Here is a 23,280-nt window from a genome sequence, read left to right as displayed (position 1 = left end):
TGTACTGCATCTTGTAACTCTGAGATTTTGATGATGTCCCTGTTTATTTTTAGATTGACTTTGTAGGGTAGGTGTGAGAGGTTAGAGCTGGCTGGTTTGTGCATAAAACAGGAAGACAATTTTGGCCTGATATGGCCAGTTTAAACACTAAAGGGTTAGGGCTACAGTCTCCAATGTCTTCCCCACTCCAAGATGTGATAGAGCAAAGTTTAAGGGGTATTTAGCTGTTATTTTCAGCAGTACAATGGACTGCATAGCTTCCCTTCTTGACTCAGTTATACATAGTTTGATTGAGATGCTGTTTAGACAAAATGACATAGCAGTCCTAAAATGAGCATCTTTAACTGAGTCAATATACTTTGGACTATAGTTAGGATTATTCTCCTACTTGTTTCATTCATGTAACTGGCCATGCTGGAGCACCATCTTGTATTTGGTGTTAAAAATTTATTTTGTGTGCATGCTATTGTATATGGTTTTATTTTCTGTCTAGGTGACCGCAGACTTGAGGCCGGAGCTATGGTATTAGCTGACAGGGGTGTTGTGTGCATTGATGAATTTGATAAAATGTCTGACATTGATAGAACAGCCATTCATGAAGTTATGGAACAAGGAAGAGTCACCATTTCCAAAGCAGGAATCCATGCTAAGCTTAATGCTCGTTGCAGTGTTCTGGCTGCTGCGAATCCAGTGTATGGCCGAGTGAGTTCTTGTTAAAATACATTTTCTTTTCTTTTTTTTTTTTAATGATATTTTAAAAATACTATTACCATAAATCCTCGAGTGTAATCTGCATTTTTTCCCCAAAATTTAATGGTCAAAATCCCTCATGCGTACTATATATGAGGTAAATGAAAATTGTTTTCTAAGCAATGTCCGAGTCTCCATTTGCCGTCTGGCTATGTTTATTCAGACGCATTTTGTGATGTCGGACGCGAAAATACCTTAAGCTAAGCCTGAAAGCAATGAAGTCATAAAAGAATCATCCATAACTTGCAGTAAGCAACATTTATTAAACGTTATTACTGTTATTTCTTTATTTTCTGCAAATAAAATGCACAAAAAAAGCTACACATTTGCATTATGTTATATATACAATAATAATAAAGGACTTTACCGTATACAGTTTTACAAACCAAGGACGTTATATAGACCTCCTTGACTCAAGTTAGAGAAGGGGTGCGTATTATACACAAGGTTTAGGTTTTTCAGAGGTACAGCCCCCTAAAAATCTCCTGCATATTATACTCGAGGATTTACGGTAATCCTTTAGCATTTGGATTGTTGTCAAATGTAATGCATTATCTTGTAGCTTAGAGATTTTGAAGATGTTGTTCATTTTTAGAACAACATTTCATGGTAGGTATGAGATGTTGGACATGGCTAGTTTGAACATAAAGCAAGTGGAATATTTGGGCCAGATGTTGTCTGTTTAAAAATAAAGGGTTAAATACATTTTTGCATAATACTCAGATCAAAAGTTATAAGTTAGATATATTACTGGGATCATCTTTTCTAATTTAAAAGAATTTTGTCTGATTTCATGTTTATCCTTTTATTATCTCTGAAATGTCATGCTTAATTTATCCATTGTTTTGAATTAACCATACATTATCTCATAGCTTAAGTAGAATATTTGGTCCAGATATGACTGGGTTAAACGTTAAACACTTATACATCCCATTTTCGTTATTTATTAACAATCCTATACCTTAGCATTGTCCATTTTACTTCAACTTATAATGGAAATATATTTAACAATAGGAGAAATATCATTTATAAAATTTACATTAGGAATATATTTATTGCCATTAAACAATATTGTTTTCATTTTCTTTTTCTTCCAGTATGATCAATATAAAACCCCAATGGAGAACATTGGTTTGCAGGACTCCTTGCTGTCCCGTTTTGATTTGCTGTTTATTGTCCTTGACAAGGTGGGGTGTTGCCATATGTTTACGTGCATCTAGAACTTATGCTTGTTGTTTTAACTTTTTATCAAGCTTATCTTTTTGTTTTTTTTCTGAAACTAATTTTTGTTTCCTCTTAACTTATCATGTACTTTCTTAGAATTGTCCTAATAACCTGATTATCTCTGGTTTTAATTAATTTCCTTGCAAGAGCATGTACATTCTGTCGTAATTTATTGGATAAAGTTAATGTTAGTCTTAGTGAAGTGCTTTACATTGTTGAGATCAAGAATATATATTAACTTGTTTACTACCTTTCACCATTGGACTATATCCATGCATAAGCAGTACCATCAATAATGTAGCTGTCCCTCCACCTCCCACCCTGGGGCATGAGTTGGACAGTTCAACTGGATCTGACTGGTTGGAGGACTGCATTTTGCTCTGGTAGCTGCTTTGGCAAGATTTCTATGACTGGATGGCCCTTCTTCATGCCACCTATTTTACACTGTACTGGGTGCCTTTTTTTTCATGATATCGGCACTGGTATCTAGCCTGCAAGGTCCTCTTTGATGGAGTGGGAGTATAGGGGAGTATGAATTATGGTATTTGGAAATCACTATGACAGAGATCTAAGGTGAAATATTTCTTGTAGCTTTGTAGCTAAAAAGCTTGCTTTCCAACCACATGGTTCCCGGTTCAGTTCCATTGTGTAGCACCTTGGGTGTTTTTCTGCAATAGCTCTAGGCCAAATAAAGCCTTGTGAGTGAATTTGGTGGATGAAGACGCAAAAGAAGTTTGTCAAGTGTATTTGTGTGTACCATTGTCTTGGCATCACTTGATGGTTGTAAATAAGCAGCACTGTTATACAAGTGATGCTGTTCTTTTGTAGTCATGAAAAATCATCTTTTGCTATGGAGAAATATTAACTTTCTTGGAAACAGGTGATGGTTGATGACAGGAAGGACATCTGGCTATAGAAAATCTGCCTCAACTTTCTGACTTGAAAAAGTGGACCTTGAAACAATGATGATAATGAACTATACTTGATGTTCATATTTACAAAAGAATACTTTGAACAAGTGCTGTGAACAATAGTTATTAGGTCTTGGACAACTGGTGATTATGGAAATGAAGCTAGGGATAATTACTCTGAAGTTGATTCTTGCTAATTTCTCCACCCTGCAGATTAGAATCATTTCGTTTTTAAAAAACAATGATACTGTGTTTACACTTAAGCCTGTGGGAAACAATATCTTACCTGCGGTACTAAGATGTTTTGAGCCAAAGTTACAAAATATTGGGTACAATTCTTTTATCTATTAGTTATTTTGCTGTTCATTTTATTACCAAGGTGGTGGTGATGATAGTGTGCTGGAAAAAGCAACCAGCACACTCTGTAAAGTGGTTTTCATTAGGAAGGGCATGCAGCAGTAGAGACCATGCTAAAACAGACAACAGAACCTCGTGCAGTCCCTGGCCTTACCAGGCCCATATCAAACTGTCCAACCCATGCTGGTATGGAAAATAGATGTTAAATGATAATTCCATTCTGGTGATGCAAAAAAGGGGTTGATGATATTGCTTGCATGCACACACACACACACACACCCAATGTAACCATGTGCAATTTATAATATAAACTTCCACGATTCACTCTTTTTCTAGTTTTCTCACTCTTAAATCTGCCTTTTTTTTAGATGGATCCTGAAAATGATCGAATGATTTCTGAGCATGTTCTTCGAATGCATAGATATCGATCTCCAGGTGAACAGGATGGAGATGGTAAGGATATTTTGTGTTTTCTTTTAAGGTGGTGAGCTGGCAGAAATGTTAGCATGCCGGGCGGAATGCTTGGCAGTATTTCGTCAGCCGTTACGTTCTGAGTTCATATTCTGCCATGGTCAACTTTACCTTTCATCCTTTTGGGGTCGATAAGTACCAGTTATGCACTGGGGTCGATGTAATCGACTTAATCCCTTTGTTTATCCCCTCTACGTTTAGCCCCTTGTGGGCAATAAAGAAATAAAGGATATTTTGTGTTTTTTTATAATATACTGTCTTCAGCCCTTCTGAATTTGGAGATTTCATCACGATTGAATCCTATACAAGTACATTAACCCTTTAGTATTCAGATTACTCTGTCAAATGTAATGTTCATTTATCCACATTGTTTTGAAGTAATCTGGTGTTATTTCGTAGCTTGAAGTCTTTCATTACGTAACTATTTATTTTTTGAATGATGTTGTAGGATAGGTGTGAGAGGTCAGACCTGGCTGGTTTTGAACATAAAAGAAGGTAGAATATTTGGGCCTGAAATGGCTGGTTTAAACACGAAAGGGTTAAGCTGGCTGTATCTGGCCAAAATATTCTACTGGTTATATATTCAAACTGGCCAGATCCAACTGTTCACATCTACTCTACAATGTCATTAAAAAAATATGCAATTACATCTTCAAAATCTGAAAGCTATGAGATGATACTTATAATGTTTAAACTTGATTTTCTAATCACCATTTATTTTACTTGTAGCTCTTCCTATGGGAAGTTCTGTGGATCTTTTGGCTACCAAGGATCCTGAGGCAGAAGAGAAAGATGCAGAGACACCAATTTACCAGAAATTTGATAATATCCTTTATTCCAATAAAAAATCCAAACAGTGAGTAGACTTGATAATTTGTATATATTTTGTAATGAGGATTTTATGTAATAAGGATTACTCTTTACTCTTTTACTTGTTTCAGTCATTTGACTGCAGCCATGCTGGAGCACTGCCTTTAGTCAAGCAAATCTACCCCCAGGACTTGTTATTTGTAAGCCTAGTACTTATTTTATCAGTCTCTTTTGTGGAACCGTTAAGTTACGGGGACGGAAAAACACCAGCATCGGTTGTCAAGCGATGTTGGGGAGACAAACACAGACACACATACACACACATATATATATATATATATATATATATACATATATACGACGGGCTTCTTTCAGTTTCTGTCTACCAAATCTACTCACAAGGCTTTGGTCGGCCTGAGGCTATAGTAGAAGACACTTGCCCAAGGTGCCATGTAGTGGGACGGAACTCGGAACCATGTGGTTGGTAAGCAAGCTACTTACCACACAGCCACTCCTGTTCACTATTTTTTAGTGACCAATACAGACTAGGCTTGGAATTTCTCTAATTGAAACAATTAAAAGGCTCGTGTAAACTGAATCAATTGCAACTATTTGGAATGATTTTAATCAACTGATTAGCCCTCATTTTGCAAGTCTTTCATATATGTCTGAGACTGTTCTGGTTCTGTGATACAAAATTTCTGCTCTGAAATGATTGGAATTAAAACTCGATAAAAACTTTAATTTCAAACACCATCTTAATAAAGGCAAAGTAATTTAACTAAATTTTGCGAATGTGTATAGGTCCAGGAGGGGCTGTGTGGCAAGAAGTTTGCTTCCCATCCACATAGTTCCAGGTTCAGTCCCACTGCTCGATCCTTGGGCTTATTGAAGTCTCAGACTGACCAATTCCTTGTGAGTGGATTTAGTAGATGGAAACTGAAAGAAACCCCATTGTGTATATACCTGTGTCTATGTTTGTTCCCCATCACTGCTTGACAACTGGTGTTGGTGTGTTTACATCCCTGTAACTTAGTGGTTCAGCAAAAGAGATTGACAGAATAAGTACCAGGCTTTATAAAAAGTACTGGGGCTGATTTGTTCACCAAAAGTTCTTCAAGGTGGTGCCCCAGCATGGCCACAGTCTAATGACTAAAACAAATAAAAGATAATTGATGTTATAAATTAATATTATTTGGTGATTAGTTTCTTATTAATTATAAAATATTTAAAGTGATTAAATAATGTACATATCCATTTTTCTTCTCAGTGATCGTATAGTAACTGCAGAGTTTATGAGAAAGTATATCCATGTGGCAAAAGCTTTGAAACCAGTTCTCACCTCTGAAGCTACAGAATTTATCTCTGATGAATATGCAAAACTGAGAAGTCAAGATAGTTTGCATGGTGATTCAAGTTTAGCTCGGGTAAGTTTTATATTAAGAAGAAAGAAAAAAAAAAACAACTTATTAACGGTTTTATGTAAAATAAACTGGATAGAAAATTGCAACAAAGAAAATCAACTGAGAAATACTCCAGTATCTAGTTATTTTTGTTTTAATATTTCATCGTGAATTATCAAGTCATTTTTACCTGACCTATTTATCAATATAGGTTTAACATAATTAGTATAATGACAAATTACTCTTAATTAAGATTCACTTTTTATTTTGGTGTTTGCATTTTAATATAATCTCTTGTGCAATTTCTATCTTCACCAGTTTTCCTCTTTGTCATTCCTTCTGTGTTTTTCAAGTGTTAAGCTTAATAGAGTATTTGATAAAACGTGTCTCTCCTTGTGGCCGATGCCAGTGCTGCCTGACTGGCACATAAGAAACACTATTCGAGCATGGTTGATGCCAGTACCGCCTGACTGGTTCTCATACAGAAGGCATGTAAAAAGCACCCACTACACTCTCAAAGTGGTTGGTGTTAGGAAGGGTATCCTGCTGTAGAAACCTTGCCAGAACAGATTAGAGCCTAGTGCAACCTCCTGGCTTGCCAGTCCTCAGTCAGACTGTCCAACCCATGCCAGCATGGAAAGCAGACGTTAAGTGAAGATGATGATTCCTTACATTTACAATTATGAAAGTTCTATGAAGGAATACTTCAGAATGTTTATCTATCACTTCTGTTACAATGTTTGACTTTAGACTCATTAAATTTACTTTGTATGCTTGGTTGAAGTATGATATATTACACAGTATGTTTTTTCATTTCTTTTTTCTAGACCCAGCCTGTAACAGCTCGTTCTCTGGAAACAATGATTCGGTTGTCCACAGCCCATGCAAAAGCTCGTCTTTCTAAAACTGTGGACCTTGAAGATGCCGAGGCAGCTTTGCAACTTATTGAATTTGCTTATTTCAAAAAAGTATGTAAATGTGATGCTTTTTACTCTGTTTGAACTGACCAATGAACAATTGTGATTGATTTAATCTTAGGAATTGTTACTTTTGAATTTGAGGGAAAATTCCAAAAAGCTTTCATTGATAATAGAACATATTACATTTAAACAGAAAGTTCTATTTTGGTCAAGTTGGACTTTCATTCATCCGGGGTCAGTAAAATACTGTACAAGTCAGGTACTAAGGGTATTGTAATCAACTCCTCTATTGCCTGAAACATTTAGTGTTAGACAAAATGCCTTGTATTAGGCTGTGCTGCTCTCCATTCTGAGTACAAATTCTATTCCCACCCCCCAGTTTTGATAAAATCAACTCTTACCCTTTCCCAAATTTCTAGCTTTGTGTCTGTGTTAGAAACAGGGGGAGGAAGCCCCCTTCGGTCATGAATGACCATGGGATTGCACCTAGAAAATTAACCTCTGAGGCACAAGTCAGGGCAAGATTGTTTGTGGAAGGCTAGTAGTTGCCCATGCATACCAGTCTCCCCTCTCCACACCACTGGTGTTATCCAAGGGAAAGGCAAAGGCTGGTACAGCTTGGTACCAGTGATGTCTCAACTCATTTCTACAGCTGAGTGAATGGGAGCAATGTGAAACAAAGTGTGTTGCTCAAGAACACAACACACAGCCCTGTCCAGGAATCGAACTCACACCCTCACGATCATAAGCTCTACGCTCTAACCACTAAGCCATGCGCCTTCATGTTAGAAACAATCAGTTTCATCTTCTCAGGATTGATACAATAAGTATCAATTGGACATTCAGGCCTCTTAAAATTGCTGGCATTGTGCCAAAATTTGAAACTTATTCTTATTATTGTTAGATGATACTTTTGACCCTTAAATATGATGATTTATAAGCCATTTGCTGTGAATTATATCCAGTGACATTTTTAGTTACTAGGCAAAAATAATCTTAACCAGATCACATTTAATCTACTTTAACTGTGACATTAGTAATTCATTGACTTTTATTTTGAATATGTATGTGCATGTGGGGTGGGTCTAAACACTGTTTAGTATTTGGCTTTGTTTTTTAACATCTTGAATAAAAATTCTGTCAGGCCATGGCCAGGCAGTGTCTTTCATCCATTTAGTGTCTAATAAAATAAATACACGGTGCCTTGGAAATCAACATTACTTGATCTACTACAGTTTTATGGCTTTGTATTATTGTTGAGAAATCATGATTGCAAAATTTTCATTGTGATTAGATAAAGAGGGCTGTTTTATACAAGATATTAAACTGGGTTCAGTGTTTTATTTGTCTAAAAATTTCAGCCAAGCACCAACATAGTATATGGTTGCTTCAATGGTCTGTTTTCTAAACACAGGTTCTACCTAGAGAGAAGAGACATAAACCACATGCAGATGAATCTGAAGATGAAAGCCAAGATGAAGATACAGAAAAAACAAAGTCTTCTAAAAGGTAATTTAACCCTTTCGTTACCAACCTGGTTGAAACCGGCTCTGGCTCTTTAGTACAAATGTCTGGTTTTCAAAAGTTCTGAATTAAAGTCTTCCACCAAACCTTTGCCACAATTTATGTTCCTAAAACTAGCTTAATTATAACAATGTTATTTTACTAAATTCTTTGTTATATTTAGAATAATTGAAAGAAACACAGAGCATCTCAAAATAAATACAGTAACAAAAGAGTTAAGAGATGTACATGCATTTCCTCTTTTTACCCCCCCATTTCTTTTGTACTCTTAAATATAGATAATAATTATTTAATCCGTTTGTATCATTAACTTTCTGTTGTATTTTAAATTGCCATTTCTACTGATTATCTAAACATAAAATTTCATACAGAAAAACAGGTGAGCATCAACGTAAACCTCCAAGAAAGGAAGGAGATGAAGGCTATGATCCATATGACTTTGAACGGGGTGATTCAACACGGCCAGCTGCTGCTACAGATAAAGGTAAATTCTTAGTTTTCTTTTATCAGTCAAATTAGAAATACTTTTTTGAAAATTAAATCACTGAAATGAATTTGAATATAATAATAATTTTGATTTATTAGTGTTGATGATATATATATATATATATATATATATATATACACACACACACTGTGCTTGAAGAGACCTATTGAGTCAAGTACATCAACATCAAAAAAATCAAATGGAAATTGTTGTTGTGATACCTGTGCCGGTGGCACGTAAAAAGCACCATCCAAACGTGGCCTCCGTGCCAATGGCACATAAAAAGCATCAATCGATCGTGGCTGTTGCCAGCCTTGCCTGGCTCCTGTGTCGGTGGCACGTAAAAAGCACCCACTACACTAACGGAGTGGTTGACGTTAGGAAGGGCATCCAGTTGTAGAAACACTGCCAGATCAGACTGGAACCTGGTGCTGCCTCCTGGTTTCCCAGACCCCGGTTGAACCGTCCAACCCATGCTAGCATGGAAAAAGGACGTTAAACGATGATGATGTATTAATATTTGTCAAATGTAATATCTTTCATATTCGAACTTATCCAATTTAAGGAAGTGAATGGCTTTGAATAGTTAAGTGCTATTTTATAATCTTTTTGGCCTGAAAACTATGAGGTCAATTTAGATTCAAAGTTCAGGTTTATAAAGAATTATGAAATTATGACAGTAACCAGTAGCCCTCTTAAATGAAGAGAATTGATCTGTATATGTAAGGAATATAATTTGTTGCCATTGCATATTATAATCCAAGCATTTGGGCATATTTACTTCACTATCCTAAAAACTCTACTTCTCCTACATAGCCCAGACAAACAGGAAAATATGTAAAAGAAAAATAGCAACATCAACAGCTTCTTTGGAGTCAAAGTTTGCTTCTGGATTCAGTCTCATTGCATGGCAACTTGGGCAAGCGTCTTCTGCTGTAGCTACAGGCCAACCAAAGTTTTTTTCAGTGGATCTGTTAGGTGGAAACTGAAAGAATCCCATCATATATAGTTGTAAATGTGTACAACTATCATAGGAGCAGTTTCATTTCCAATATTCTGTGAGAATTTGTTTGGTAGTGGGGGAATTATAACCTTGCTTGGCAACAGGAAGGCCATCCAGATGTACAAAATCTTCCATCCAATCCATGCAAGCCTGGGAAGGTAAACATTAAATAGTGATGCTGGGTAGACATTACCTTACTCTGACTGATACCATCATACCTGACTCTGCTATTGCTACCTGTAGAATCTACGTATGCAGACACAAGATGGAGTGTGTACATTGACCAGGACTGTCATCTTGCATTCTATACAATTAATCACAGCATATCAGTAATGTGCCTCAGTTAGGAAAAGCCATGGTTTATCTGGAACCATAGATGTGTGTATAGCATCTTATCCTTTGTCTGTCTAGGTCTCAAATCTGCTTGATCAAATCAGGAGCTACACAGCATTATTGGATAATTGTGGTTACCACTTTTAGCACTGTAAAGTGCACAATATCAAATATAATAAGTTGTATGTGCTTTTTAGTACTGTTTTCATAGAATAATATTTGCCATGTTTTTAGACTGTTTCCTGTTTCATTAATTATGAATACATCTGTACTTCTATTTAAATTTCATTGACATTTTTTTTATTCTGTAGAGGCAACATCTGAAGAAACTCCTAGTAAGAAGCGTCGTACTCAAGAAAGTGATAAAGCTGCAACTGTCATTGATGAGAGCAGGTAAATCTATCTCTACATCTAATTCCTTTGTAATATGTTGTATTGGCCAGTTTGTGCTGAAATAGGTAATGTAATTGAAATTAGAGAAATTTTAATTACTCTTATATATTTGTTTTTATTTTTTTCCTTGTTTTTGCCAGATTGAAAATTTTCAAGTCAGCCCTGTTCCAGTTGTTCAAGAATGAAAGAGCTCAATCTCTAGAATTGGAGAAAGTAAGGAATTATGTCAATGAAGAGAATCCAGATAATAAATTTGAGGAAAATGAATTAATGGCAGCTATCAATAAAATGATGGATGACAATCAGATCATGTTAGCAGACACAGTCATCTTTTTGATTTAAATGTAACCATGGCGACTGAACCACTATTAAAAGTGGTTTTTCTGAAAAGTAATTTTGGAAAGATTGAGATGTAAATGTTGTTGATATGTCATATACACATACATGCATAAACATATATTCAAATTAGAACTTTTGAAACGAACTCTGGGATTCGAATCCAATTTCTTTAAATTTCATCAAGATGTATTTCTCAGTAAGTTGGTGTCTTCTGCTCTCTTTATCCATTGGTTCCAGGAGAAATACACAAACATTCATCCTTATTTACTTTTGCTTATATCCTTACACATGGAATATTAATAATTGCTCTAAATTATTTTAGGTATGTATGTACCTGTGAGAGAAAAAGAGTGACTGAGTGACAATGTAATGCATAGCTGGTTGGGTGTCTTGTAGGTTTGGAAATTTCAAACATGCAGCCATTTTAAGCAACTGTTGAACATGCCTGGCATAAATAAATTCATCACTGACCTGTAATTAAGATTTAAATATTCATTTTCTTGTGCAAAATTTCTTAAAAATGCAAATGAGATCATTTTTGTCAAGTGCTTGATTAAACTAAGGAATTTTGACATGGATTCTTTTAAATTCAGTTGAAGACTGCAAAAGCACTTTATTTTTTTAACTTACAATTCTAGATTCTTGATAAACAGATAACTAATGTGCTTATGCTTAGCAGTATTTCGCCTGTCTTTACATTCTGAGTTCAAATTTCACTGAGGTTGACTTTGTTTTCTATCCTTTTGGGATCAACAAAATAAGTACCAGTTAGACCACTGGGGTTGATTTTTTTCCTCCGAAATCGCTGGCCTTGTGCCAAAATTTGATATCAATATTATCATTAACGAATGTAATATCTAAATAATAATTTCCTTTATTTCTCCCTTACTGTAAAAAAAAAGTTAATGTTTGTCACAAATCTTAAGGTTTACTCTTTATGATGAAATGGAAATCCCAATTCTAAATTTGAAGGTTAGCAGGGTTGATGAGGTGAAATGTATTCATTCTTTTGTATATATATAATTGTTTAAAATAAAATTTTTTTAAAACATTTTTGTTTTCTTCAATTATTTCTAAATAAGAATATAAGTGTTGCTTAAAACATGACTGTGTGGTTAAGACATTCAATTTCATTGTGTGACACCTTAGGCAAATGTTTTCTTCCATAGCCTTGCATTGGCCAGATCCTTGCAAAATTTGGTTGAGTGAAACTGTTTGGAAGCCTTTGGTATCTTTGTGTATTGGTGATTCATCTGTTTTGGTCATGTCCTTTCATGCTATGCAAAATGGTTTTTGTCCTCCTCCAGATTGATAAAATGTTTGCCCACCTTTAAGGTTGGGCAAAAAATTTATGTAAGTATAAATGACTAAAAGAAATTGAATTGTCATCTTTGGTAGAGTCCCTTATTTGGCTTCAACTCTAGAACAGCTTTCAAGAGAATTGGAATCAAGAATCTAGCCAACGGTCCTTGGGGTAAGCTGCTCCCATTCAGAATGAACCAAATGCTGCATATGGTGTCATTAAAATGGCTTATCTCGTAATTCACATCACTTCTCACTTGGATTAAATTTATCTCGAGTCCAAAAAGCAAAGCAACTGGAATGGTACTGTGATAACTCTGTGGATCTACCCTTGATGGTGAATGAACAGAGTAGACAACATTATAACTGACACAAAGAATAATGGGTCACCTTGTTGGATACATGATGTTGCCACCAATGAGTATAGTAGATGTTCTGTAGGAAGGATGAGCCAACTGGACAGCATGGAAAATGGACACCAAATGATGACCTGTCTATGGTTGCAACTAATGTTACTCAAGGTGTTTTGCTTGTTCAAATTAATGAGAAAGCAAGGAAAATCAGACATTGCATACTCAGTGTGTAGATGGCCTCTTCATATTGATACCAAAATGAATGGGGACTGTTGTTAGTTGAGCTCTGTCTCTATTTATCTGCTGGCAACTTTACACAAGTTACTGACTACAATGGGAGTGAAAACCTAACAGTCAAACTGGTTAGAAACAAAAAGACCTTAGGTATGATTGGGGTGGTTAATTCAGTGGAGGTTGTTTGAGCAGCGATTGACTGAAGCAAACATTTCCTGGTCATGGCTGGGTGTAGCGAAGTTGGGTCATTAAGTGACTCACAAGCTATCTACACCACCTTTAATGCTGCCAAGGGGAAGTTTCAGAGCAGCACAAGGTCTTAGATTATTCTGATATTGGTCAAGGAGCAGGAATGGTGGTTGCTGGGTGTTTCATTGGGAGTGAAGTGAAGGACTTCATCATTTGATGCTAGTCTTCACTAGAAGACATCTCAGTTAATTTTGTGTTGATGCAAGCACAGGGGTTTTGTATCGTTTTTGAAAGACTGGATGCTACGTCAGCATAAGTGGACAGCCTGGGAACAAGGAAAGGCTTATTAATTACAGATGTCACTTTGAGGTGGTTTGTGGTTTAGCTGTGTTGTGAGATAAGCTTCATCACTTTTTACAATGTAGACATTGCCTTTTATTTACACAACCATTGATCAGGACTGCCTTGGATGGTTGAACTGGACTGCTGACATGCTACACTGATTACTTGTCTGCTCAGATTTCTGTATTGGTTTTTGCTTTCATGTACATCTTATGGGCACTATGCTAAAAGCACCTGTACTGGTGCCATGTAAGATGCACTCTGGTTGGCTCCACGTAATGAGCACCATGAACAAGCATCCAGTACAATCTGAAATGGTTGGTATTAGGAAGGGCATTGAGCCATAGAAACCATGCCAAAACAGATGACTGGCACAGCTCCTTTCAAACTGCCCAGTCCATGCCAGCATGGAAAACAGATATCAAATAATAATGACAGTATCTCTCAGAATCCCAATGCTCATAAACTCTGTAAATTCTTCTTTCATGATCTCTGAGCACGGAGATTTGTATTTTACACTTCTTTGCCTGTCTTTATATTTATTTTTCGCTTTTGTTGTTCTTTTGATTGCCATTGTGCATCCTGGGGTTGTGCTTCAGAAACTCAATTCTTATATGCTAAACTGTTATTTTCTGGTTCAACATTGCAGCTTCCTCTTTTAGTACTAGCAATTGATATGTAGGCCCATATAACCTAAATATGAGCTTTGCAACTACTACTAAATTCTTACTGCTGTTATGATAACAGCATTGATTACCATTGCTGTGTCTGTCAAATTTTATATACTATGCCTTGTATAGTAAATATTGCTTATCATTATTCTGATTATAAATTTTTTTTTTCCTTTGGCTAGATTCTTTTGCTAATTCTCGATATACCCTCTTTACTTATTTCAGTCATTTGATTGGGGCCATGCTGGAGCACCGCCTTTAGTCGAGCAAATCAACCTTAGGACTTGTTATTTGTAAGTCTAGTACTTATTCTATTGGTCTCTTTTGCCAAACTGCTAAGTTATGGGTACGTAAACACACCAGCATCGGTTGTTAAGCGATGTTGGAGGGACAAACATATACACACACACATACATATATATATATATATATATATATATATATATACACGACAGGCTTCTTTCAGTTTCCGTCTACCAAATCCACTCACAAGGCTTTGGTCGGTCCGAGGCTATAGTAGAAGACACTTGCCCAAGGTACCATGCAGTGGGACTGAACCCAGAACCATGTGGTTGGTAAGCAAGCCACTGACCACACAGCCACTCTTGATTATAATTGGGTTTTTCTTCCTTTGGCTAGATTCTTTTGCTAATTCTCGATATAGTGGAGTATATCTTGCCCCACTGTCATTCCATGTTAACCAACTGCTAGTTTGCTTGTATGTATGAGAGAAGCAGGAAAGGATAATTTCTAAGCGATAAACATCACCTTTACCCCCCCCCCTTCTCAGTCACTTTCTTTACTTCTCTTCTTTTCCTTCATTTTTAATTTTTTTTTTTTGCCGTCTTCAGTTTTGGTTTGTCTGTTTAACTGCAACAATCTTGTTCAACGGCAACCCTGCAGCTTTCCTGTTTGTATGTGCATTTTATATTCATGTGTATATGTATCGGTGCATTTGCTAGCCTTTCTCTTCCACTATTTTTGTATTTTTCTTCCACTCAAACCAGTTTGCAAAATGAGTCAGTCCTTTGTCCCAGTCCATCCATTCTCATGATAAATCTTTATTTCCTACCATCCAGTTTCTTCGAACAACAGGTTGCAGAAAATCTAGATAAACAGCCACTGTCCTTGGATCAACCTAGATATAATCTTACACTACTGATCTCCCACACTTCCTCCCCTGCTGGTTACAACACGCACGCACACACACAGAATAATGAGCAGGAGGGGAAGTACATTATGTGCAACTGTTAATCTAAACATTTTTTTCTCTCTTCTCCATTTTTTTTCTTTCCTCATCCTTTCTGTAGAAGAATATAGGCTCAAAATATCAAGACTTGCATTTTTCCCCAAGTCTCAAACTAATACATTTTGTTTGTTTTTCCCTCACCTGTCTCTGTCTTTTGTTTTTTTTTATACAATTTTGAGCCATACATGTCTGTGTATGTATGCGTTTGTGTATATATATATTGCACCAGGCACCAGTCTGATCTGGCAGGGTTTCTACAGCTGGATGCCCAGCTGTAGAAATACTGCCAGATCAGACTGGTGCCTGGTGCAGCCTCCTGGCTTCCCAGACCCCGGTCGAACCGTCCAACCCATGCTAGCATGGAAAAACGGACGTTAAACGATGATGAGGATATATATATATATATATATGTGTGTGTGTGTGTGTGTGTGAATTTGGCAGATGGAAATTGCAAGGAACATGGTGACCTCAATAGTGCAGGTGGCATGAAAAAGGCACTCAGCACTCATTGTAAAGTGGTTAACGTCAGGAAGGGCATCCAACTGTAGAAATTATTTTAAAGCAGACAATGGAGCATGATGCAGTCCTTCAAATATGAATGTTAAATTATGATGATGATGATGTTTGTCGCCCCTACTGCTTGACATCTGGTGTTGGTTTGTTTATGTCACCTTAGCTGAGTGTCTTATACTATATAGCTTTGGGCCGACCAAAATCTTGGGAGTGCATTTGGTAGAGGGAAACTGAAAGAAGCCCATTTTCTACATATGTGTGTCTGTCCTCCTCCATCACTTGACAACCGTGTTGGTGTGTTGACCCCCATAACCTAGCAGTTCAGCAAAAGAGAATGATAGTGTAAGTACCAGGCTTTAAAAAATAAATACAGGGGTCGATTCATTTGACAAAAAGGTTCTTTGAGGCAGTGCCCCAGCATGGCCACAGTCTAATGTCTGAAACAAGTAAAAAAAAAAATCAATATATTTTTGATTAAATTAAAGATCACTTTTGTAATATAATTGAAAATAGGCACAGGAGTGGCTGTGTGGTATGTAGCTTGCTTACCAACCACATGGTTCCGGGTTCATTCCCACTGTGTGGCACCTTGGGCAAGTGTCTTCTACTATAGCCTCAGGCTAACCAAAGCCTTGTGAGTGGATTTGGTAGACGGAAACTGAAAAAAGCCCATCGTATATATATATATATATACATATATATGTATGTGTGTGTATATGTTTGTGTGTCTGTGTTTGTTCCCCCGACATCGCTTGACAACTGGTGTGTTTATGTCCCTGTACCTTAGCGGTTCGGCAAAAGAGACCGATAGAATAAGTACTAGGCTTACAAAGAATAAGTCCTGGGGTCGATTTGCTCAACTAATGGCGGTGCTTCAGCATGGCCGCAGTCAAATTACTGAAACAAGTAAAGAGGAAAATCTATTTACAGAATACATCTGTATACAGACATTTTATGGTTTCACAGTCATCTTTTTCACGTCCATTATAATTTCTTTTTCAGAATACAGTTAACTCTTTAACGTAACTAAATACATGCATATGGAAGAAAATCTTAATTATTCATCATAGTTACTTCCAGTTCCAGTGTTATTTATGTCACTCCACCCCATGTCTACCCATGAATGGGTAGATGAAGCAATATAAACAGTTATTACATCAGCCACTATGCATAGTGCTTGTTTTAATTTCTACCTTTTTTTTTTCTTTTTCATGCATACACACACACACACACATACATACACACACAGACGTATGTACGAAGTTAATATAAGGTTGTCCCAAAAGTTCGTAGAAAGTCTTGGAAAATAATGGTCTTTATTTTGAGGAATAATTTTTGTTGTTTTTGTTAGTACTTGGCGAGTTAAAATTCAATTTTCGCAAGTGTTTACGGACTTTTGGGACAACCTAATAGATCGAACTAGTGAACTGTAACTATGCTGCAGCCTACACACACATAAGTATCCATATCAAGCATGTGTTGTAGGCATGTACTAAAGGCAGGCAGTAAGCAATTATAACATGATCTTGATGCAGTGAAGCAACATGTTACATACATACATACATGGCGGTGGGGGGGGGGAAAGCAAAATTAGTAAGCGGGGCAAAATGAGTAACTCCTGATTTCTCATTATTTTTCCTTATCTGTTTGGAACTATTTCATTGCAAGTATTGCATCATCATTTTGTGCAGTTGCATTATGTTTAGGACTGAGAATTGGTCAGCATAGTCAGGTGGTAGGTTACTCTTTTACTTGTTTCAGTCATTTGACTGTGGCCATGCTGGAGCACCGCCTTTAGTCGAGCAAATCAACCCCAGGACTTATTCACCAGCATCGGTTGTCAAGCGATGTTGGGGGGGGGGACAAACAGACACACACATATGTATATATACATATATACGATGGGCTTCTTTCAGTTTCCGTCTACCAAATCCACTCACAAGGCTTTGGTCGGCCCAAGGCTATAGTTGAAGACACTTGCCTAAGGTGCCACGCAATGAGACTGAACCTGGAACCATGTGGTTGGTAAGCAAGCTACTTACTACACAACCACTCCTTCAATTATAATTGAAGTTGGATAATTTTTGGTGTTTTAACAATCAATATGTTTTCTCTGTTGGATTCCAAGTCAATTTTTTTCACACACTGATGTTTAATTTGATCATTTTCAAGTTTCAAAAAAAAAAAATGTCTAAAATGGGGTAAAATGAGTACTGACGAATTTAAATAATTTTTTCCCTTTAACTACATAGTGTGTAAGTATATCATGAAGTGGACACTCCAGCAGATTGTGAAGCTATAGAGAATATTCTATTTTGAGTTCCTTTTTATTTAGTTGAGTTTCATTGGTTTCATACCATGTTCCCATTTTCCCCTGAGCCTCTTTCATTTGACCAAGATATTTAAAATTTCTTTTCTAGGAATGTATATTGTTCTGTATGAGTTTGTTTTTTGGAGAACTGTAGCCACAGATTTACCTTATCTTGTCTTACTCATTTTCCCGCGGCCAAATTTGTCTTTTATATGCTCAAAGAGAATGGCAAAATTTTCTGAAATAGTGATCAGATTATGCAATAATGTTTTAAAAGCATTTAGGGAAGGCCATCTGTTTAGCTGATATAATAGTTTTTGTAAGGTAGTGAACATTTAAAAAATATATTTTCGCTCTCAAAGTCAAAAATGCAGTGAAAACATCTCATTTTGCACCCCCACCCCATATATTTGCTTACAAACCATGTAGTCCTGGGTTCAGTCTCACTATGCTACATGTTGGGCAAGTGTCTTCTACTATAACCCTGGAATGACCAAAGCCTTTTGAGTGGATTTGGTTGACAGAAACTGAGAGAAGCCTGTCGTGTATACATATGTATAAAATATATATATATATATATATAACTAGCAGTATCACCTGGCGTTGCTCGGGTTTGTAAGGGAAATAACTATATAACCATTTTTAGAGAGTTATAGCCAAAAAATAGCAAAAAAATGCATTAAAAATGGAAAAAAAATTATGGTAAATTTTTTTTTAAATCGTTGACTCATCGTAGACATTTTTAGAGAGTTACTTCCCTTATATAATAGCGAAAAAATGCATTAAAATAGAAAAAGATTATGGTAAATTTTTTTAAAATCATAGACTCATCGTAGACGCACACTAATACCCAGAAGGGCTCGATATGAATCACGACTATAAGATACCCGGTTTTGGTTAAACTGCACCGCAAAATGTGGGAGTAGTTAGGAATCTAAATCGTAGGAGACAGACACACAACTTCACTTTTATATATAAAGATGTATGTATCTCTGTATGTGTGTCTTTGTCTCACACAAACCAGTTTGGCAAAAAAGCTATCAGAATAAGTTCTGAGGCGATTTGCCTGACTGAATCCATGAAGGCAGTGCCTCAGCTTGACTGCAGTCCAATGACTGAAACCAGAAACATACACTTAAAGTGATAGAAATGTTGGATGCACCAGTGGGTGGCGTTCCTTTCTCTGTTCACTAATGGTGAGGATGGAGATTTAAAGTGTCTAACCCTCTACTTCCGAGTCTTAGCTCTAAGGACCTTGCTCTAGTTCTTAACACCCATTTCTTGCAGAAACTTCATTTACACTTGCCCACCTGCTGCATTCGGGGAGATAGAACATAGGTTGTAAAGAATTAAGGCCTGCAGACAGTAGCTTACCTCGGTAATGTTGATGTACAGTAAAATATAATGAAATATTTGGCTATGGAATTGTACGAAACTATCTGATGGGTTAGTCTAGAGATGTTACTGTCTTCTTCTTCTTCCAATCAGGACTCATGCCATTAGCAACAAAGAATAATCTCTAATTCGAGCCCACTCTAAGCTACTAAGAATGCATGTGGCAACTTGAAGACCCACCCGCCACACGTAATAGACTGGCAGTTGCATGGGCGTGAAAGCTACGTTGTTATCCTCATTCCGTAAACGGTGGCTTTTAATGGGTGGAGAGCTAGACCATCCTGGGGTACAGAGGATTCGCAATCTAGACTAGGGTCTGAAAGTTTACCACACCATAGTGGGTTACACCATGGTTCCTCTGATTTGTGGAAGAGGTAGGAAGAAAGAATAAGAGAAAGTTGTAGTGAAAGGGTACAGTGGGGTTCACCACCATCCCTTGCTGGAGCCTCGTGGATCTTAGGTGTTTTTGTTCAATAAACACTCACAATGCCCGGACTGGGAATCGAAACCGCGTTCTTACGACCTTGAGTCCGCTGTCCTAACCACTGGGCCATTGCACCTCCACAGATATTACTGTTGGTGCAGGGTAAAAGTATTTCACAGGGAAAGCCACGGAGTTCGTGAGTTTAGTCTGCCAAACGGTGTTGCTGCCATTCGGATAGGGGGATCCAAAAGTGGTGCTCCTTTAAAAAAGTGCCGCCCCTATTGCTGGTGCTTTCCATTGTAGTTATTTGAATTTCAAAATTTTCTTGACACTTGCACAAAAATTCCACAATAATTTCCGTCGCCGCCAGTGACGTCACTAGGGTTTGTCTGACTCACTGCAGTTGTTCATTATATCACATCCTATGTACCGCTTCAAATATCAGACGATACAGAATCCTTATCAATGCTTTTCTTTCTTTCTTTTTTCTTTTTCTTTTTTTTTTATTATTAATGTTACTCGTAAATCATAATTCCAGTCGATTACATACTATAACAACAATAGTCGTGACATAGATAACGAATACAATTAAAACTTTTTCTTTGCAAGATTGTACGGATCTTTTGAAAAGATCCGATTGTACGCAGTCTATACATGTATTTACATCGTTTCATGTAGATACGATGAAAATTCGGTAAGAAAATAAAATTCGAAGTAAAAGCGTTTCAGAACCACTTAAATTACACTGACTTTTAATATTAAAATTTGTTTTGTTGTATGAAATCAATTGGCAGGCGTGTTTTATATTTTGTATAAAGACTTTCCCATTTAAAACTCATGCATTACTATTTCAAATGAATACAATTGAAAGTTACTACTTTCGTAGCCTAAAGAATAATCTAAGGATCGAAATTATTCACCAGCTTTCTTTTAAAAATAATCACTTGTTCCAATTATCATCAATATTTGGTAGATGGTATCTGCGAGGAAACATACATACATACATACATACATACATACATGTATGTATGTATGTATGTATGTATGTATGTATGTATGTATGTATGTATGTATGTATGTATGTATGTATGTATGTATGTATGTATGTATGTATGTATGTATGTATGTATGTATGTATGTATGTATGTACGTTGACTGCAGTCCAATGACTGAAACCAGAACGTACGTACGTACGTACGTACGTACGTATGTATGTATGTATGTACGTACGTACGTACTGTTTTAGAATATGTATGTACGCACGCATGTGTGTGTGTGAGTGTTTATGTGTTTGCCCCCATTGCCGTTTGACAACCCGTATTAATTTGCTTACATTTCAGTAACTTAGTGGTCCGGCAAAAGAAACTGATTGAATAAGTACCAGCCTTTTAAAAAATAATTCATAGGCGCAGGAGTGGCTGTGTGGTAAGTAGCTTGCTTACCAATCACATGGTTCCGGGTTCAGTCCCATTACGTGACACCTCGGGCCGAAACTGAAAGAAGCCCGTCGTATATATGTATATATACGTATGTGTGTGCATATGTTTGTGTGTATGTTTGTTCCCCTGATGCTGGTGTGTTTACGTTCCCGTAACTTAACAAAAGAGACCGATAGAATAAGTAATAATAATAATAATAATAATAATAATTGTGTACAGTGCTCAGGTGCACTACAACTCATCTAAAGTGTATATATAATCAGGTGTAGTTTCGGCGGATTTCGGAAAGCATGAGGGCCTTAAAGGATGCAGTGTCATGGCAGTCAACAACTGACGCAGGCAGTTTATTCCATGCTTCAGCAACTCTGAGCGTGAAAAAATGTTTCCGAAAGTCATGGGAGCTGTGTTGTTTTCTGACTTTGTAGGCATGTCCACGTGTGTTAGATACATGGAGATCAAAAAGGTGTTCAGTGTTGTTGTTGGTGAGGTGGTTGATAACTTTGTGGGTGTTTACCAAGTCCGTCGCCAGACGCGATAGCTTCAGTGAATCCATGCCCAGGGAAACAAGGCGCTCAGAATATGGTAGGTGTCTGATGGAGGGTATGCGTTTGGTTGCACGTCTCTGGACAGATTCCAGGAGGTCAATGTTCTGAGCAAGATAGGGGTTCCAAACTGATGATGCGAATTCCAAGTGTGGTCGTACCATAGCTGTATACAGTTTTAAATAGATGGCTGGAGAGCGGCTAACAAAAGTCTTGCTGAGTGATGCCAAGACACCCTCGGCCTTCTTGACAATTTTAGAGATATGCTTTGTCCAACGCAAATCACTGCTGACAGTGATGCCTAGGTCACGCTCGCAAGAGGATTTCTTGATATCAGTGTTGTGGAGGGAGTATGTGGACGCAGGGTCTTTTCTCCCAAAATGCATGGTGGTACACTTGTCCACAGCCAGTTTCAGTTGCCAGTCTGTGATCCATTGCTGCATTGTGTCTAGGTCTGATTGCAGGAAAGAGTTGTAGACATCAGGATCTGTCCTCTTGATTTCAAGGTACAGCTTGATGTCATCTGCATATTTCAATACTGTGGCATTCTTTAAATTGGCATCTATGTCATTAATGTATGCCACAAACAAGAGGGGACCAAGGACAGATCCCTGTGGTACACCCGATGACATCTCATATGGTGTAGAGTGCTGTCCTAGAACTGTGACTACCTCCTTTCGGCTGAGGATGAAGGATTTCAACCAGTTAAAAAGGTCATCCCTCACACCCATTGCAGAGAGTTTCACCATAAGCCTTTTGTGTGGCACAGAGTTGAAAGCCTTAGCAAAGTAAAGGTAGACAACATCCACCCATGAGCCACTGTCAGTGATCTGAGTAATGTCCTCAAGGAACTCGACAAGCTGATCACTGCAGCTGGAGTTAGGGACAAATCCATATTGTGAGGGTCGGATGAGACTGTGAGAGCTCCAGAAGTTCCAGAGTGTTTCTCTGATACACGATTCCATCAGTTTTGCAATACAGCTAGTGAGACTGACTGGGCGATAGTTGACAGGTGATGTGCGGTCGCCCTTTTTGAACAGAGGAATGACACTGGCAGTTTTCCACTGCTCCGGAGTAGCACCATTGTTGAGACAGTACTGGAAGAAAATAGAAAGCTGGTGTAAAAGGAAGTACCTGCCACGTTTGAGAAGCAGGTATGTAACTCCATCGAGACCAGGGGAGGCATAGTTGCGCTTATTTTGAAGGTGACGTCGCAGCTTACAAAGAAGTACTAGGCTTACAAAGAATAAGTCCTAGGATCGATTTGCTCGACTAAAAGCGGTGCTCCAGTATGGCCGCAGTCAAACGACTGAAACAAGTAAAAGAGTAAAAGACAGAGTATAGGATTGATGTGTTTGACTAAACCCACCAAGGTGGTAACCCAGTATGGT

The 23,280-nt window shown here is 37.4% G+C and overlaps 1 protein-coding gene across 1 annotated transcript in view; it reads left to right on the top strand.

Moving 5' to 3' along the window:
- The window catches only part of LOC115210342 (DNA replication licensing factor MCM3), a 34,840-nt gene extending 23,573 nt beyond the window's left edge, over positions 1-11,267 (top strand). Inside the window, exons 13-22 of the mRNA XM_029778878.2 lie at positions 494-702; positions 1,848-1,937; positions 3,611-3,695; positions 4,443-4,569; positions 5,794-5,950; positions 6,754-6,894; positions 8,261-8,355; positions 8,742-8,854; positions 10,505-10,586; positions 10,727-11,267. Of these exons, the coding sequence (XP_029634738.1) occupies positions 494-702; positions 1,848-1,937; positions 3,611-3,695; positions 4,443-4,569; positions 5,794-5,950; positions 6,754-6,894; positions 8,261-8,355; positions 8,742-8,854; positions 10,505-10,586; positions 10,727-10,928 (1,301 nt within the window). The 3' untranslated portion in view covers positions 10,929-11,267. The remainder of the gene's footprint in view (positions 1-493; positions 703-1,847; positions 1,938-3,610; positions 3,696-4,442; positions 4,570-5,793; positions 5,951-6,753; positions 6,895-8,260; positions 8,356-8,741; positions 8,855-10,504; positions 10,587-10,726) is intronic.
- The last annotated feature ends 12,013 nt before the right edge of the window (positions 11,268-23,280 follow it).

The sequence above is a fragment of the Octopus sinensis genome, linkage group LG4 (assembly GCF_006345805.1).
Source record: "Octopus sinensis linkage group LG4, ASM634580v1, whole genome shotgun sequence".
In the NCBI taxonomy this organism is placed as follows: domain Eukaryota; kingdom Metazoa; phylum Mollusca; class Cephalopoda; order Octopoda; family Octopodidae; genus Octopus; species Octopus sinensis.
This window is presented reverse-complemented; position numbering and strand designations above follow the sequence as displayed.